The 16,743-nt window shown below is 35.9% G+C and overlaps 1 protein-coding gene across 24 annotated transcripts in view; it reads left to right on the top strand.

Annotated features, from left to right (window-relative positions):
* Positions 1-16,743, top strand: part of Dlg2 (discs large MAGUK scaffold protein 2) — a 1,841,012-nt gene that overhangs the window by 1,158,612 nt on the left and 665,657 nt on the right. For 3 of the 24 annotated variants that reach the window (XM_076937844.1, XM_076937870.1, XM_076937880.1), the window contains exon 1: positions 9,276-9,395. The exons of the other annotated variants lie outside the window; for them this stretch is intronic. In XM_076937844.1, coding sequence (XP_076793959.1) covers positions 9,291-9,395 — 105 coding nt within the window. In that variant the 5' untranslated portion in view covers positions 9,276-9,290. Of the gene's footprint in view, positions 1-9,275; positions 9,396-16,743 lie in introns of those variants that run through there. 24 annotated transcript variants of the gene reach the window in all.

Raw genomic sequence — 16,743 nt, forward strand, 5'->3', positions numbered from 1 at the left:
ATTTGATTCTCCACAATTTCATGAGGTGAGAGCTAGGACTGTCTCCTGAGGGATGATTTAGTCCAGTTCACTAAACTCACAGGCTGTGAATCAAGTTACCTTACTCTCTGTGAGCCTATTTCTCCATCGATAAAGTAGGAATGGAGGTGCAGTGGAAAGTAGGTTTTAGGTAGAAAAATTATCATTTTACCACTTTAATAATAGTAACACTATCACTATTACATTGATATAGATTATGATAGTACAATAGAACAATCAGAAATTTTGTTAAGAGTCTCAAGACAGTTTTCTCTTTTCCTGGAGAGTCTCAGCTTCTGTGTCATTTGGAGTTCCATATTGCAGGACATATGTTGTCTAAATTTAATGACACTAGAAAGGGCTTAGTTAAGAAAATGTGATTACTGAATGTTAAAATGTGTTTGCATATTTATATATTATGACTGCAAGATATGTGAGGGGTTTTGAAGTCTGATTCTTTACTTTTGTAGGTGAATAATTAAAGATCATCAAAGCAAAATAACTGGACCATTAAAGATACACTTTGTTTCAGAGGGAAAGTGCCTTCCCTCTGCTTAAGCTTGTCTGTTTCCTTTATTCTCCTTCCTTATGGAAGGCCTTTTTTCCTAAATATTCTGTCTAAGAGAAACGCTAAACTACAAGATTATACCATGAAATGATAAAAACTTGTCACTTAGGATAAAAACTTGGGAGTGTGAGGCTTTCTAATGCTTCTGGGGAATTTTAAAGAAAAATTTATAAATAGCTTCAGCAGGGTACAACTTGATAAGTTTTGACATATGCAAGCATTTATTCAAGATAGTGATCTTATCCATCGCCCCCAAAAGTTTCTTTTTTCCCCTTTACAATCCCTCATGCAACTTCCTCACATACCTCTCTAACCCCAACTCCAGGAAGCTGCTGTTCTCTATTCTGTCACCCCCTGTTTGAGAATTTTATGTGAAGAGGTTCATTTAATATTCATCCTTAAATTATTTTGAGATATCTCCAGTTTGTTGAATATAACAATAGTTTACTCTTTCTTATTGATCAGTAATAATCCATTGTGTGAGTATGATACAAAACATGTATCTGTTAATTTTTGGTGATGGTATTTATTTCAGAGGTTTTAAAAACAACATAGCCATAAATATTTTTAAAGGCCCAACTTCTCATATGCCTTTAGTTCTCTTGGGTAAATACTTTCAAAGAATCAAATGTTTAACTCATACAGTAGGGTTATATGTAATTTTTCAAATGATCACTGAACTATTCTGAAGGTTATCCACTATGCAGTCTCACAGTATATTAGAATTCCAAACCTCTATATATTCAATTAGCATACTCTACCATAAATTACGTCACTAGGTGCATCACAGGGCTTCATTATGGCTTTAATTGCTGTTTACATAATAATTTACTCTCTGCATCACCTCCTCATGCTTATTTGATGATTGTTTATCTACAAGTTGAATTACCTGTTCAGATCTTATTCTAATTGTTTTCCTTTTATTCCAAACACATATTTTGAGTTTCTCTGTCTGATATAGACATGCACAGCATCAAATATGTGATTCCAAGTATCTTCCCACATTCAATGGCTTATCTGTTTCCCCACTTTTATTGAAACCTATTTTCCTCTCACATAATATTTCAGGATCACAATTTCCTCTCCCTCTGCTCCCCCACAACCTGTCAGTACCTTCTCCCCCCATTCAGATCCATTCCCTTTCTGTCTCTCATTAGAAAAAAAACAGGCTCCTAAAAGACAAAGCATAAGAAAATAAAATATAATAAGATAAAACACAAACTATAAAATGATCACATGGAAATTGCACAAGATAAACAAGAAAAAGAAAAAAAAAGAAAAGAGGCCAAGAAAAGGCTTATGAGTCAGAAACCTACTCATCTGTTCATCTGTACCCCCAGGAAGGCATAATATATATGCTAAGGACCCCTGCAGACACATGCAGGCTCTGTTCTTACAGCATTTGTCTCTGTGATTTCATATGAGCTTTTCTCACGTTATCTTAGAGGAATTCATTGTCTTGGTGTCCTCCATACTCTCTCCTCTAACATTCTTTTTGCCTCATCTTCAGTGGGGTTCCATGAGCTGTGAGGGGGGGAGGATTTGATGGAGACATCCTATTTAGGGCAGAGTGTTCCAAGGTTTCTCACTCTGAATAGTGTCAGGCTGAGTCTGTATTTCTTCCCAACTGTTGCAGGAGGAAGCTTTTCTGATAATGAATAAGGAAGGCACTGATCTATGAGTGTAGCAGAATATCATTAGAAATTATTTTATCACTATGTTTTGTTGTTGTTGTTGTTTTTAGACTGACCGTGTGTTTCTTTAATGCTATTTCTAAATAATGGTAACTTTTAATTTATCCATTTTCTTTCAGTTTGGTTTTTCTTCATGGATTGTGCTTTGAATATTATACCTAATCCAGGATTCTGACAATTTTACCTTACAGTTTCTTTTGAACACTTTATTTACAATTTGCATATAATCCATTTGAAAGAAGATGTGTATAGAATAATGTTTGCTAGTTTGCATATTGGATAACAAATATTTCAAACATTATTATGTGAATAAGTTTTCCTTTTCTCCACTGAATGGCCTTGTGCCTTTGTCGAAGATCTGCTGTCTACAGAGCCATATATCTACCTTGATGGTATTCCCAAACTTTTTTGTTTACTTTTGCTTCATAAATCAAGAAATTGGGTATTTGTTGTTGATGGTGATGGTCAGTTTTCACTTTCTTTCTCAAAGATGTCTCTTTACTTTTAGGATTTAGGTTGAGGTTGTGTTAAATCTATGAGTTAGTTTTTAATCTATTGGATCAGTACAAAAGTACAACTCTGAAATTTATTCTTTAAGAACTGGACTATTACTTAATGGTGTAGTCCTTGCCTGACACGGGCAAGTCCTTATATTCAGTCCTTAGTATATGCATACATACACAAACATTTATAATACATATGTAATGTTTTCATTTGTGAATCTTTTATATATCTTTGCGTGACATTTTTTGATCATGATGAAAACATTTTTATCTCATTTTTGACTATCCATAGTGTATAAAATAGAGTTGATCCTTATATGTTAAGTTTACATCTTGCAAGTTTATTAAAATTGCTTAAAACTTTAAGTAGCTTCCCTTCAGATTTCCTGGGATATTCTGCATACATGTTTACATAATCTGCAAGCAAAGACACTTTTAGGTTTTCAATTTCATTCCTTTTTTTTTTTCTTGCTTTTCTTCATTATCTAGAACCTTCCAGACAATGTTGATGAGAAGTGGTGAGAGGAACATTCTTTTTTTTAAATAAGATATTTATTCATTTATTCATTGATTTTTATTTATTTATTTATTTATTTATTTATTTATTTTACATTCTGACCATAGATTTTCCTCTCTCTTCTCCCCACCAACTTCTCCACCCCCAACATCCCCAAAACCATCACTTCCTCACTTCCTATTCTTCCATCCCCACCCCACTCCCATCCATTCCTCCTTTGTTTCTAGTCAGAATAGTGTCAGCCTCCATGGATATCAACCATCAATAGCACATCAAGTTTTAGTAAGACCAGGCACCTGCTTCTCTATTAAAGCTAGACAAGGTAACCCAGTAGGGGAAGGGGTCCCAAAGGCAGGCAACATAGTCAGAAACAGCTCCTGCTCCCACTGTTAGGAGTCCCACAAGATGATCAAGCTACATAACTATAACTGTATGCAGAAGGCCTAAGTTAGTCTCATGAAGGCTCTCTGGTTGGTTGTTCAGTTGTTCCTATGAGCCAGGTTAGTTGATTCTGTAGATATTCTTGTGGTGTCCTTGACATCTCTGGCTCCTACAATCCTTCCTCCTCTTCTTCCACAGGATTCACCAAGGTCTGCCTAATGTTTGACTATAGATCTCTGCTTCTGTTTCCATTGGTTGGTGGGTGAAGCCTCTCTCATGGCAATTGGGCTAGACACCAGTCTATGAGTATAGCAGAATAACATTAGCAACATAGAATCATTTCATTAACTTTAGTTTTTGCTTTTTTTCCCGTTCATGTTTGGTTCTCTGGCTCCTGGCTCTCTGAGCATTGTCAGACATGAAATATTTTGTAGGATGAGTTGTAGGCAAGGCAAACAATAGGTCAAATGTTTTGTGGCTGGTTAAAAAGAAACATTCACGCCCTTTTTCTTTTTTTTCTTTAAAGTCAGGAATAGGTATTAAAATTTGTAAAGTATTCCTTCTGTGTTTTTATGATGATGAGCTACCATTTTTGTTTTTCCTCTTTAAAAAAAATGAATTACATGCTTCATTTTCTGCTGTTAAACCATCTTTATTCTGCCAATTTAAAAATCTTCTTGGTCTTCAAACATTGACTTTTTCAAAAATCGTTTAGTTAAATTTGCCGAAGTTTTATTTTAAATTTTGTAACAGTATCTGTGAGGATTTTTCTGTAGTATCTCCACCAAGATTGGTGTGAGGATAATGTCAGCTTCAAAAATTGAATTTGAAGATATATTTTCTGTCATTGTGTGAGAATTTGTGTACAGTTGTTATTACTTCTGTAACTGTTTGGTAGAATTTATCAGTTAGCCTTCGATGGGGTTTTTGTTGGGATATTTTCAGTTTTAAGTGCCTATCTTCAGTCAAAATATAATACGGCTATGTAGATTTTGTATTTTTATTTTATATTTTTTTCTTGAATGTGCTTTGGTAGTTACCTATCTTAAAGAAATTTTCCCTATTTTGCTTAAGGTGTTGACTTTGTGGGGGCTATTTGTGTCATTTTCAGACCCAATTTCCTCCTTATCCCCTCACCTTCTTCTTAGAGAAGGGAAAGACCCCCCCCCCTTGGGTATACCCCTCCCTGGGTCTTTTAGTTTCAGCAGAACTAAGCACATCCTCTCCTACTGAGGCCCAACCAAGCATTTTAGTTAGGGGAAGGGGGTCCAATGGCATGCAATAGAGGCAGAGACAGCACATAGTCAGGGGACTCACATAAAGACCAAGCTGCACATCTGCTACAAATATGTAGGGGTCTAGGTATAGCCGATACATGGTCTCTGGTTAATGGTTCAGTCTCTGTGAATTCCCATGGGCCTAGGTTGGTTGATTTTGTAGCTTTTCTTGTGGTGTGCTTGATCCCTCCTGCTCATTCACTTCTGTCCCTCATTCTTCCATAGGACTCCCCGAGCTCCACCTAATGTTTGACTATGGGTCTCTGCATCTCTTTCCATCTCTACTATTTAATGACACTCTGCTCTGCTTGCAAACAGAAACCTAGCGTAACTCTTTCCTGAGAGGCTTCATCCAACAGTGCATGGTTTATTTGACTTATCTATTTAAATTTTGTTTCATTCACTTTTTTCTAGTAGCTCAACATAGAAGTTAAAGTAACTAATTAAAAATCATCTTTTTAAATATGGGCATGAATAAAATGTATGCTGTCTAAATTATTCTTTATTATCCAATGAACATTGCTATGCTTATTTGCATTTATTTAAAAAATACATTCTAATCTTTTTTGATCAATGAGTTATTTAAATTGTGGGGGTTTTATTCCAAATATTTGAGATTTTTCTAGTATCATTTACATACTGACTTCTTGTTTGATTCATTGTGGTCAAGGAATATACTTCCTATGCTATGAATCATGTTTTATTTATTAAAAATTGGATCCAGGGCTACAAACATACTTTCATGCTTACGAATACTTAGCAAACAAAGTGAAGAACAGAGTTCCTCAGCATCTAAGTAAAAGCTGGACAGAGTCTTGTGAATGGTGGTATCCGCAGCACTGAGGGAAACAGAGATAAGAGGATCACTAGGGGTTATTGGCTGCCGAGGTCACTCAAAATAGAAGCCCCAAGGTCAGTGATACCATGCTTCAGAGAACAATTTAGACAGTGTTTAAGGAGGAAAGATAACACCCTCATATGACCTCCATGACCACCTAGCCACTGCCTACTCGTAAACACACACACATACACACACACACACACACACACACACTCACTACAGGAAAAAAGGTTTTCATATACATCCACTCGTGAAAAACAATACAATATTTGAAAAGAATGTGTGAAGAATAGAATTGAATTTGAAAAGAATAGCAAAGGTTATTGTATGAACTGCTTTACATTACAGTGAACTACATTAGCTCAAATGGATGGTAGATTTTTCTCTAGGTCTTCTAGGTTTTCTGTCTACTTCACTATTCAGAGAAAGTACTGGTATCTGTGACTATAATAATTGACTTCTTAAATTTGCCTTTCAGCTTTTTTGCTTCATAAAACCCATGTTATCCTTACAATACAAGTACCTTGGGCTACAACTAGGTCTCCCCGTCCCCCCCCCCCCCGATATGTAGAAGATCCGTTTGTAAGAAGGGGATGGATAAGAGGCACCTTCTTTCTTTCTCTTGAAGTTCATTGCTATTTGCCATTTTGTATCCATCCTTGGAATCTAGTTAACCAGAAAGCTCACCCTAGTTTAGGTTGTTTGAGTTGAGATAATTAATCTAGGTCCCATTATTGCATTTTTACTGCAGGTTCGATTTTCATGGTTATAGTGAAACCACTTTACCCTCAGAAAGTCCTTAAAGGTGCACTTCTTTGTATGTGATACAGTACACTGGGCAGAAATAACTGGTCTTAGTGGGTTATTTAAAAACAGAAACACAAAGTTGGGAGGATGCATTTCAGAGGATGTGAGGGGGTTTGGAAGATTGAATTGGAGATGGATAGACATGATCAAATTTAGTTATATACATGTATAAAATTCTCACAAATAAAGATGTTTATGAAAATCTAAACAAAACTTAAAAAAATAATAGACTTGCCTCAAATCCAAATCTAGATGTAAAGCCTGTAGTCCTTAGTGCCCTGATTCCCTTCATGGTACCACATTCCTTCTAAGCACTAGCACTGCCCACTCTCTACCCTGTACCATTTCACCCCCTTCTGTTGTCCCATTCATTCCCAACTTGCTTTTGCATCTTCTATTTTTTATAAACCTCAAGATCTAGTCAAATGTGTAATTTTCATGAGCCTATTGGATATTCCCATACAAGTTGTGTTTAGTTTTTCATTGTTGTGAGGTTAAGTTATGATACCAATTCTAATCACTTAGACATCTTGGACTTTTCTGTTTGTTCAATCTGTTATCCTTCTTATTGCACTATTCCTTAAGAATAGATTCAACTTTTTATATGTTCATTTGTTCAAAGAATTATCACAAAGTATTGTACATAGGATGTGCTTTATGTGGTTATAAAATAAATGAATAAATGGGTTAGTAGATATTTGAAGAATATGTTATGTTTACTTTTTACAGGTAGATTGTGAATTCTCTTATTTTTACAAATATTAAGAAAAACAGGACCTTTTAGGAGTTTCTGGTCAATGTATGGATAAGGTCTATTGAGCAAAGGGTAAGAAATAGACTCAGACATTGTGCTCTGAATAATGCTACTGTTTTGCTGAAGGAAATTAAGAAAAGATAGTTTAGGGTTTTGAAAGATGACTTTAAAAACAAAAGCACTTATTTTCCAGTCACTTCCTGAGAAACTCAGAACACTTACTAGTGAGAGAATATTTTCGGGAAGTTGTGGGCTGGCCAGCCGACCATGCATGAAGCAGCAGCATGTGGCTGGGGCAGATGGGAGTGGATAAGGGCAGGAATAAAAGCAGAGGAGGGACTGTGGGTGTGAGCTGAACAGAACACCATGAATGAGAAAAAGAAAAGCTTGGTTGACTTGATATTGAGAAACAAACTGTCTGATGTCAGTAGCCTTATGGTGTAGACTTCCAATACTAAAGAAATACAATCTTCCTACCAATTAACCCAGGTAGAAAGTCCTGAAAAGCTTGTACCCTCCGTTCCTTCGATTAAAAGACAAATCCCACAAAGTAAATGAGATAAGAAGTGTCAAGGCATGAGTTTGGGAGACTTTTATACTGCAAGGTCATTAGCATGAACAAATGCACCACCACCAGAGTACAAAGGAAGAAAAACTAGGTAACCCAAATCATGCAGGTCTTCCAAAAATAACCAGAAATAATACAGCAGAAATCTTTCGTTTGTGCTTTCAGGCTACTTTCTACATTCACACCTTGCCTTACACCATTTGGGATTTTGAGGTCAATTGAATGTACAGTGTAATCAGCGCGTTTCCTCCACATGCCTTTCTTTCTCATAGTGCATCAACAAATGTTGTCATTGTTGGCTCTGAAACTAGCTGTGAGCATCTGTGTTCCTTACCATCTCACTACCACTCAGCATTTCCTTCAAAATGATTTCCCCCTACCTCAGCGATCCCTCAAATACTGTGGGGACTGTGGCAGGCTGCTGTCTTTGGTGAAAGAAAAATCAGAATATAGTATATCTCAAAAGTCTATTCATATTCCATTTACTGACTGTACTAGTCTTTTTCTTGGTGAAGTACATAAATACATTTCTTTGGAATCAAGACTTTCTAACTCTGTGCAGACCACCCATAGGTCCCAAGAACATACAAAGTCATGGCTGTCTTTACATTATCTGTTAATGCTATCTAAAACAGGAATTAAATGTGACTGCTTCCCTATGCATAAGCAGCCCAAAGTTCTTCTAACTACTTTTAAAATCTAAAATATACAGCTGGCATTATTTGATAACCTTAAGCCTTCTGACTAGTCTTTAAGATATAGTCTTAAGATAAGTAACTTGTGTTGTGGTTAGGTGGTATATATGCTACCAAAGAATTAGATCTTTTCTATGTCTTAAAGCAGACCTGAAGATAGTTAAAGATATTATGAGTATGCATCTCTTTCTCGCATAGAAGACAAGTGCAGGTGTTTGTCTGTATATCTAATACATGTGTATATTATCCATTTTCTGCCAATTTACCATTTTTCATTCAAATTCTACCTCTGTGGCCTGCCACCCAAAGCTTGTGGTAGAAGCACTTTTCACCACTTTCCTCCTCCTACCTCTTTCCCCCACACACTTATGGTATGTGCAGTTTTGCCAGACCCATATGAAGACAGGGGAACACTGATGCGATTGCTTCTTGCTTTTTACAAGTGTGGGAATGAAAATACTTCCCAATGAAAACATCTGCCTCTGTTCAAGTCACGCCCAGTTATCCCCCCAAAGAAACGTTCTGATTAACTTTTTTTAAAGTCTTAAGATAGCAGTTTGTGTAGCCGATCTAATTAAGAAGTTTATGTAACAGATCTGCAGGTTTTTTTTTTTTCCTTCTTCAACTGGGTTCTTTGAGCTCAGTTTGAATGTTACCGGCTTTCGATATGCAACGGCCAAGTGCTTCTCGAGCTGAGAATTATCAGCTTCTGTGGGATACAATTGCTTCTTTAAAACAATGTGAAGAAGCTATGCAACACGCATTCATTCCGGTAAGAAAAATGTCTTATTTACTTAAGGATTCTTTTATTCATCTTGTTAGTTCTTGACACACTGGAAAGAAAGCTTTTCTGTATATTTAAACATGTATCATCTTTATAGTTAAATCTCTATAGTTTTTGCTCCAGATAAATGTGTGTCTGTTCTTGTTTGCTTTGTATGAATTCTGGATTCTTAATATGACCAAATATTGATCAATGACAAAGAGTAATAGTGGTTCAAATTAATACTACGAGGATAGTAGTTTCTAGTAGTGGCACACACCAAAGATGGAATGTAATATTAATATTTCTCATACTAATATTTGTAGTTACCTGTAGTTTATAGTTCCTGGTACACAAAAAGCTTCAATAACTTTGGCAGGTGGTTTTCATAGACTGATCAAAGGGTCTTAAATTAGCTTTCTGTCTTGTGCTGATTTAAATAAACTCCAGATTACAGCCTTTCTTAAGAAGTATAATCATTTTTTCAGTAGTGTTACTATACTTATGTATCTGTGAAGAAGTCTGGTAGAACTTATGGATACACAAAATGACTACATAAATGAGTTCTTCTTGTTTCATATTGTAGAAATGATTGCTCTTAGAGTTTATCCAGCTAGGGGATAAGAGAGGCCACACTGATAGGCTGACGTGACTTGAGTAGTATGTAGAAGAAGCATATTAAAGTAGTTGAGTCTTTTTTTTTAATGTGTTTTTAAAGCTTTGAGATAACAAATGAAGAATGATGGGCATGGTTTCAAAATTAATCCTTATTAAAATTCATTACAAACTTCCTCCAAGAAAATATACTACTTGTGGCATAGAAACTCAAAGAGATGTGCTTCCTTCAACAATTGAAAAATCCAAACATTCTTTAAAGTTCAGATTACTCTCAACATTCTTGTATTGGATATAATCATGATTTTCTCTGCATTTTAGAAATAACCTAACTGTCTCAAAGACTGCCTGCTGGATCTGAGTTGCTTCTAACTCAGTTCTGTGTTCTTTTTGGGTGGCTAAAGGCCAAACTTGAATATCAACAGCATAATACAGTTTCTGTAAGGAATTTTAAAAGAGGGCATTTGGAAGCTCTCAGGGTCACATAAAGTTACAATGATACTGATTTGAACTGGAACACGTATATTAAGTTTGTTTCTATGTTTGTCAAACTCTTCTTTCTTTCTTTTATCAAGAAGAGTTCAATATTCCACAAGAACCTTCAGCAATGATTCTAATTAATGATTACTCTTTAATCAGTGATCTCTTAGACACAATTGCTTTCCCCATTCATGGTTGCTAGTACAAACCACTAATTAATCATCAAACGTATTTAATTATTTATCCTTTGTCTTCCTGAAATTTTATAAATTTTCAGAGAGAAGCTAGTGGCAAATTTCCAATGTTTCAAAAACTTTTGGATACTTCAAAGCATTATTAAATATATATCATCACAGTTTTTGGAAAAAAATTAAACTACAGCTAATGTTGGAAGAACAAGTGAAGGTATTGCTGTTTGAATTGAGCCTTAATTCAGTTTGATGAATTTATTTTGGAACTTAGAAAAATGATTCTGTTCCACACTACATGTACTCTATTGCCTTGTGATTTGTATTTTATATACATATATGTGCATTTATATACTAATATGTATATTTGCATATGCACATATGTACATATACAAGTACATATGGCATTTCAGTTTAGTAATAGCCTTCACAGTTTAGAATATCTCAAATCCTGTGCGGTTGCTGTCATATTAAAGAAATGAAAAGTTGTGTCTCATATAATTGCCCCCTATAAAAATAATCCTAATACTCTGTTGTGTAAATGTACCACATTTTCTGTACCCATTCTTCTATTGAAGGGCATATAGATTGTTTCCAGTTTCTGGATATTATAAATAAGGCTGCTATGAACATAGTGGAGCATGTGACTCTGTTATATGTTGGAGCATCTTTTGGGTATATGCCCAGTAGTGGTATAGCTGGGTCTTCATGTAGAACTATTTCCAATTCTCTGAGGAACCACCAGATTGTTTTTCAAAGTAGTTTTACCAGCTTGCAATCCCACCAGCAATGGAGGAGTGTTCTTCTTTCTCCACATCCTTGCCAGCATATGGTGTTGCCTGATTTTTTTTTAATCTTTACCAATTCTGTTTGGAGTAATGTGGAATCTCAGGGTCATTTTGATTTTATGCTAGCTGACAGGAACCTGGTATAGCTGTCCTCTGAGAGGCTCCGCCAGCACCTGACTAGTACAGATGCAGATACTTACAATGAACCATTGAACTGAGCCCAGGAAGAGCTAGGGGAAGGACTAAAGGAGCTGAAGTGGATTGCAACTCCATAGGAAGAATAATACTACCAACTAACTGTACCACTAAGAGTTCCTAGGGACTAAACCACCAGCAAAAAAGTATACATGGATGGGTCCATGGCTCCAGCTACATGTGTAGCAGAGGATTGCCTTATCTGGCATCAATGGGATAGGAGGCCCTTGGTACTGTGGAGGCTTGATGCCCCAGTGTAAAGGAATGCCAAAGTTGTAAGGAGGGAGTGGGTGGATGGATTTGGGAGTATGAGGCAAAGCAGAGCATGGACCAGATTGGGGAATTGCAGAGGGGAGATTAGGATGGTGAGAACATTTGAAATGTAAATAAATAAAATAACCAATAAAATGTTAATAAGAATAATAATCCTAATAATTTTAAAAGTAAAATATTTCAAAATGAATGTTGTATAATTAGTATATATACATATATATGTATACATGTATACATGTATGTATGTATGTATGTATGTAGGTATGTAGGTATGTATGTATATCAGTGGCACTGATCTTAGGGAATCTAGCCTGATCAGTTCCAAAGCAGGTAAATGCTCTCTCCTGCATGCTCTGTGAACGTGTGTATTCCAAGGAAATGATGAGAATAGTCTGAAAGTTAGATACTCTGGATCATTTCTCACACATAGTGACTATACAGGAGACCTAAGTCAATACAGTCCTGTAAACCAGTTCTGTAAACCCTGATGTATAATCTAAAGCTATAGTGGTAGTCTATTTCTGGGTGATAACTCCCTAACCATACATCCTAACATTGATAAGTTGCAATAATTTTGGTGTAACCCATACATTATCATATAACTCAAGGTAATTAGCAGAGAAGAAGTAAACCAAACTGTGACACACTTCAATACTTGATTTACAGATCAGATCATGCCCTATAGTGATGAGGTAGAAATCAGATCAGGACTTTTAGATTCATCTGCTAGCCCCAATGGCCCTGAGCTCAAAATAAGAACAAAGATTTTCCCTTATCTTTTAGTATTAAGTGCTTGGCTCATGTAAGCTAATAAATATTGAATGCAGGGATGAGTTAATATCCTTCATGAAATCTTAGGAACTCAATCTATCATAGACCTTTTGGGTATCTTCTAGTATCTCTGGGTATCAGACAAATCTGTGAGTGTTATGTTTTATTAAAATGATTACATAAATTTGTAAAGTAGCCTGAAAGTTAGTTGTCCTTTTTCATAAAGACTTATGTGTGTTTTTATTCATTTATCAGTTTATTGAGCTCATTTGCATGTTCTGGAGCCCTTGTTATTTAACTGCCAGCCAATATTCTAGACCCAATAAAAGGCACAAAGAGAAATCTACATTTCTTTATGGCACCATCACTTCATTAGAGAGTTCATGGCCTCTTGACTCAATGGTGCTTAGTGTCTCTTCCCTCAGTGCTGTTTTCCTTTATGTTGATAGTCATCATGTTGGGATTTAGTAATGTTATTCACTTTGGGACTCTATATGCTATTAGTGCAATCTATTCTCCCATCTTGCTAATAGACACTAGGCTTCTGTCAATCAAAGACTGTGTGTAATAGTATTCATTCACCCTCAATAACATTAGTTCTCAGTTCAGGTTCCTCAACAGACTTCCCTCATTGTTCCTCCTGTCCCAGTACTCTAACATTAAGTTCAAAGTACCTCAAGTGGCTTTCTGTGTAGACAACCAGAGAACCTTGTTACACTCTCCAGGGAGTGACCAGAGACCCAGAGATAAAAATGCGAACCAAAAGGAAAAAACAAAGCTGGAGAAAAGGTGAACAAATCAACTGAGAATACCAGGCCTTGGTGTGAGTGTCTGTCATTCAAGAAGTGACTCACATCCTCCCTCCCTACCTTCCCACAAGCCTGACATCACCTGGCACTCCTTTTCTCTCTTTAGAAAGCTTGATGAACAGTGAGTAGGTAACCTGCTCTGTGAGATGGCACTGCCATCATTACTCCCATGTTGCAAAGTCAGTGGGACCAGGTTCCTTGTCAAAAGCAAATAGCCAGTAAAGCCAGGAGTCCTGGCCTCTTAACATCCAACCCATTTGATTTTATCCTTATCCTGGCTTACTTTGTTTGTTTGTTTGTTTTGATTTATTTATTTCCTTCCTTCCTTCCTTCCTTCCTTCCTTCCTTCCTTCCTTCCTTCCTTCCTTCCTTCCTTCCTTTCTTTCTTCCTTCTGTCCATCTGTCTGTCTCTCTGTCTCAATTTTTGTGTTTTGTACTGTACATATTTAATGGGTTTCTCCTATGCCCCCCCCCATGACCCTGTGACTCACGTGGAAAGACCATGTGTTTTTTTCCTCTCACTATGATCTGCACTACTAAAAACAGTACCTAAAACAACAACTCTGCTAATTGACTCTGTAGTGGCTGATTAATCAAGCAGAAGTGCCAATTTGAGCAGTGATGAGACGAGGAAGAGGAAGTGATCCTTTTTGTCTATGTATTCTCAAAATCTGCCTTCTCAGCTCCAGGATGACTTCCCTTGACTGTCACTGGCTCTTCTTCAGGAGCCTGCTTAGTTCAGCTCTAAATAGCATTTGTTCAGTAATGGCTTCCAGTCCTAGTTCATGGTGTTCCAAGTGTGTTTTGTCCTCTCTAAGTTCTAAATATTATTTGACACATAATCTTCTGTCTTGCTGGATTTCTTTTTCTATTTTATTCTTTTTTTCTCACTTCCAAGTCTATATTAATACCCCATTTTTTCATCTAGAACTTTGTGAAGAATATGAACAAACTTATTAAACGTAGTCCTAATACTAAAAAATTCCTAATAGTAAAGACATTAGGATGACATTTCGTCTATCGAGACATTTAGTCTAAGGTGGGGGGAGAGGCAGTTAACTAGACATGACCTGGAAAATTACAGCAGTGTAACCTAGTGAAATTTTGAAGATTGTCAGCAAAGTGTAATGAGTTGCTACCCTTTGCTTTTAAATAAAACAAAAATACAACAAAACCCATCTCTATACCTCAGTTTTGTAGTTTGCAATATATATGTATATCTGGGACACACACACACACACACTGCGCAATGACACTAGATACAGAATGCTTTCCATGTATTCCAATTTTGCTCATTGTAGAGTGCTTTTTATTAACTCATCAATTCCACAGCATTAGCACAGATATGTGATATTGTACGACAGAGTAAACTCTATACTTAGCCATTCCCATGAGCCTCTCACATTCTAGAAACTGCAAAATCAGAACTCCAAAGTATTTGTTATGGGAAAAATTAATACATAAGTTGTCAAGAGATAACAATAAAAGTTTGCTCTAGTAGCAAAAAAGAATTTAAAACAATGTATATAAATTCTATCTAGAGCCGGTATTGTAATAGTGTACTATTAATGTCTAAGACTTCAGTTAAATATTTTTAAGTAGGAAAATGCTAAAAAGCAATGGCATTTGTCTTTGTTAATAATAAAATGCAGAAAGAAAAAAAGATTTGTTCAAGGTGGACACACTAAGAAAAGGTCAGAGTTCTAATGGCAAGTTCTAATACACACACACACACACACACACACACACAATCTATCTATCTATCTATCTATCTATCTATCTATCTATCTATCTATCTATCTATCTATCTAACTACCAAACTGTTTATCTCATCTATCATCTATCTTTCTAATGTTTAGAAACATTAATGTTAATCTTTCTGACTGGAAGGAAGGGTTTCAATAGAAAACAGGAGAAAGAAGAAGTATACATAATGATACAGTCTAAGTTAGGTTTGGTCCTCTGCTCACCACTGTCTCAAATCCAAGTGCTTCCTGCAAAGTTAATGTGTTCTATAAGATCAATTGACAAATTAAAATGCAAATATTTATCCAACTTTTTTTTTTTTTTTTTGGTACCCGAAGGGCTTCAGACTTCTCCTGGAAGAAGATTCAATTTTGTCAATTTCTTTCTTTCAATAACCTCATAGCCAAAGAAAGTAGTACAAATGACTATTTAGAATATATTATTTCCAGCCACGTAGGCTAGTCACATTTCCCTATGTTTTGTGAAACCTGCCCATATCTTAAACAGATATAATAAACAGAATACAATTAGAAACATGGGCTAGAATTCATTCAGTTAGTTCCAGGTACTGTGTGTAAGAACCACAACCCCTCAGCTTTTTATTGCTTTTGGAAGGGCTGGCATAAGCAATTCCATCTTCTCTGTTTGAGATTATGTCTCCTCATGGCACCTAGGCTGGCCTTAATTTAAAATCTTCTTGCTTCAGAGTAGGTGCTGGGATTACAGACGTTTCTCATTTTTAACTTGTATAGAAACCAAAAATTTACTTTACCACTGCCGTTAGTGGACTTGTTGCTGCTACAGCTAGATGTATCTTCCTTACACTGTCCTTCTGACTACAACTTTCAAAAACTATAAAGTCAATTAGTTTTCATTGCAGAAAGATAAAATGGCTAAAACCAGAAATATTTCAATAGATCAAACACCACTAGACTGTCTAGCTTACTGCTTTATCTGATTCAGAGGTTTGGCTAGGCTTGGGACCTAATCTCTGCTGGGTCTAATTTTTGCTCTTGAGCCTGAAAGCTTGGATGATTTACGCAGACTCCGAGCCTCAGTTGTTTCCTATATAAATCTAAATACTTACTGTTGTAGGGTTCTTTGTGATTTACTGATATGTGAGTTAAAGTCTCAGGATAATTCTTAACCAAATAATGTGCTTAGTCAGAGTTGCTCCCATTCTTAGAAATGCTGTTGAAACTTTGAGTGTTGTCCCAATGTAATGTCTGCTCTCACAAGTTATATAGTGCATTCATATAATATCTCAACATCTTTTTATTGTATGCGAGATCAACTAAATAATATATCATTTCCATTTAAATATGACTTGACATTTCAGAAAGATTAATTCAATCTGACAACAGCACATAAAGGTGAGGTGTCTTCAACTATTGCCTGATGATTCCTATTGGAAACTATTTATATTGACACTTTAACAATATTCAAATGGGAATTATAATTAAAATCAGAAATCATTTAATCCTTCTTAATA

This window comes from Arvicanthis niloticus, chromosome 1, assembly GCF_011762505.2.
Source record: "Arvicanthis niloticus isolate mArvNil1 chromosome 1, mArvNil1.pat.X, whole genome shotgun sequence".
Classification (NCBI taxonomy): domain Eukaryota; kingdom Metazoa; phylum Chordata; class Mammalia; order Rodentia; family Muridae; genus Arvicanthis; species Arvicanthis niloticus.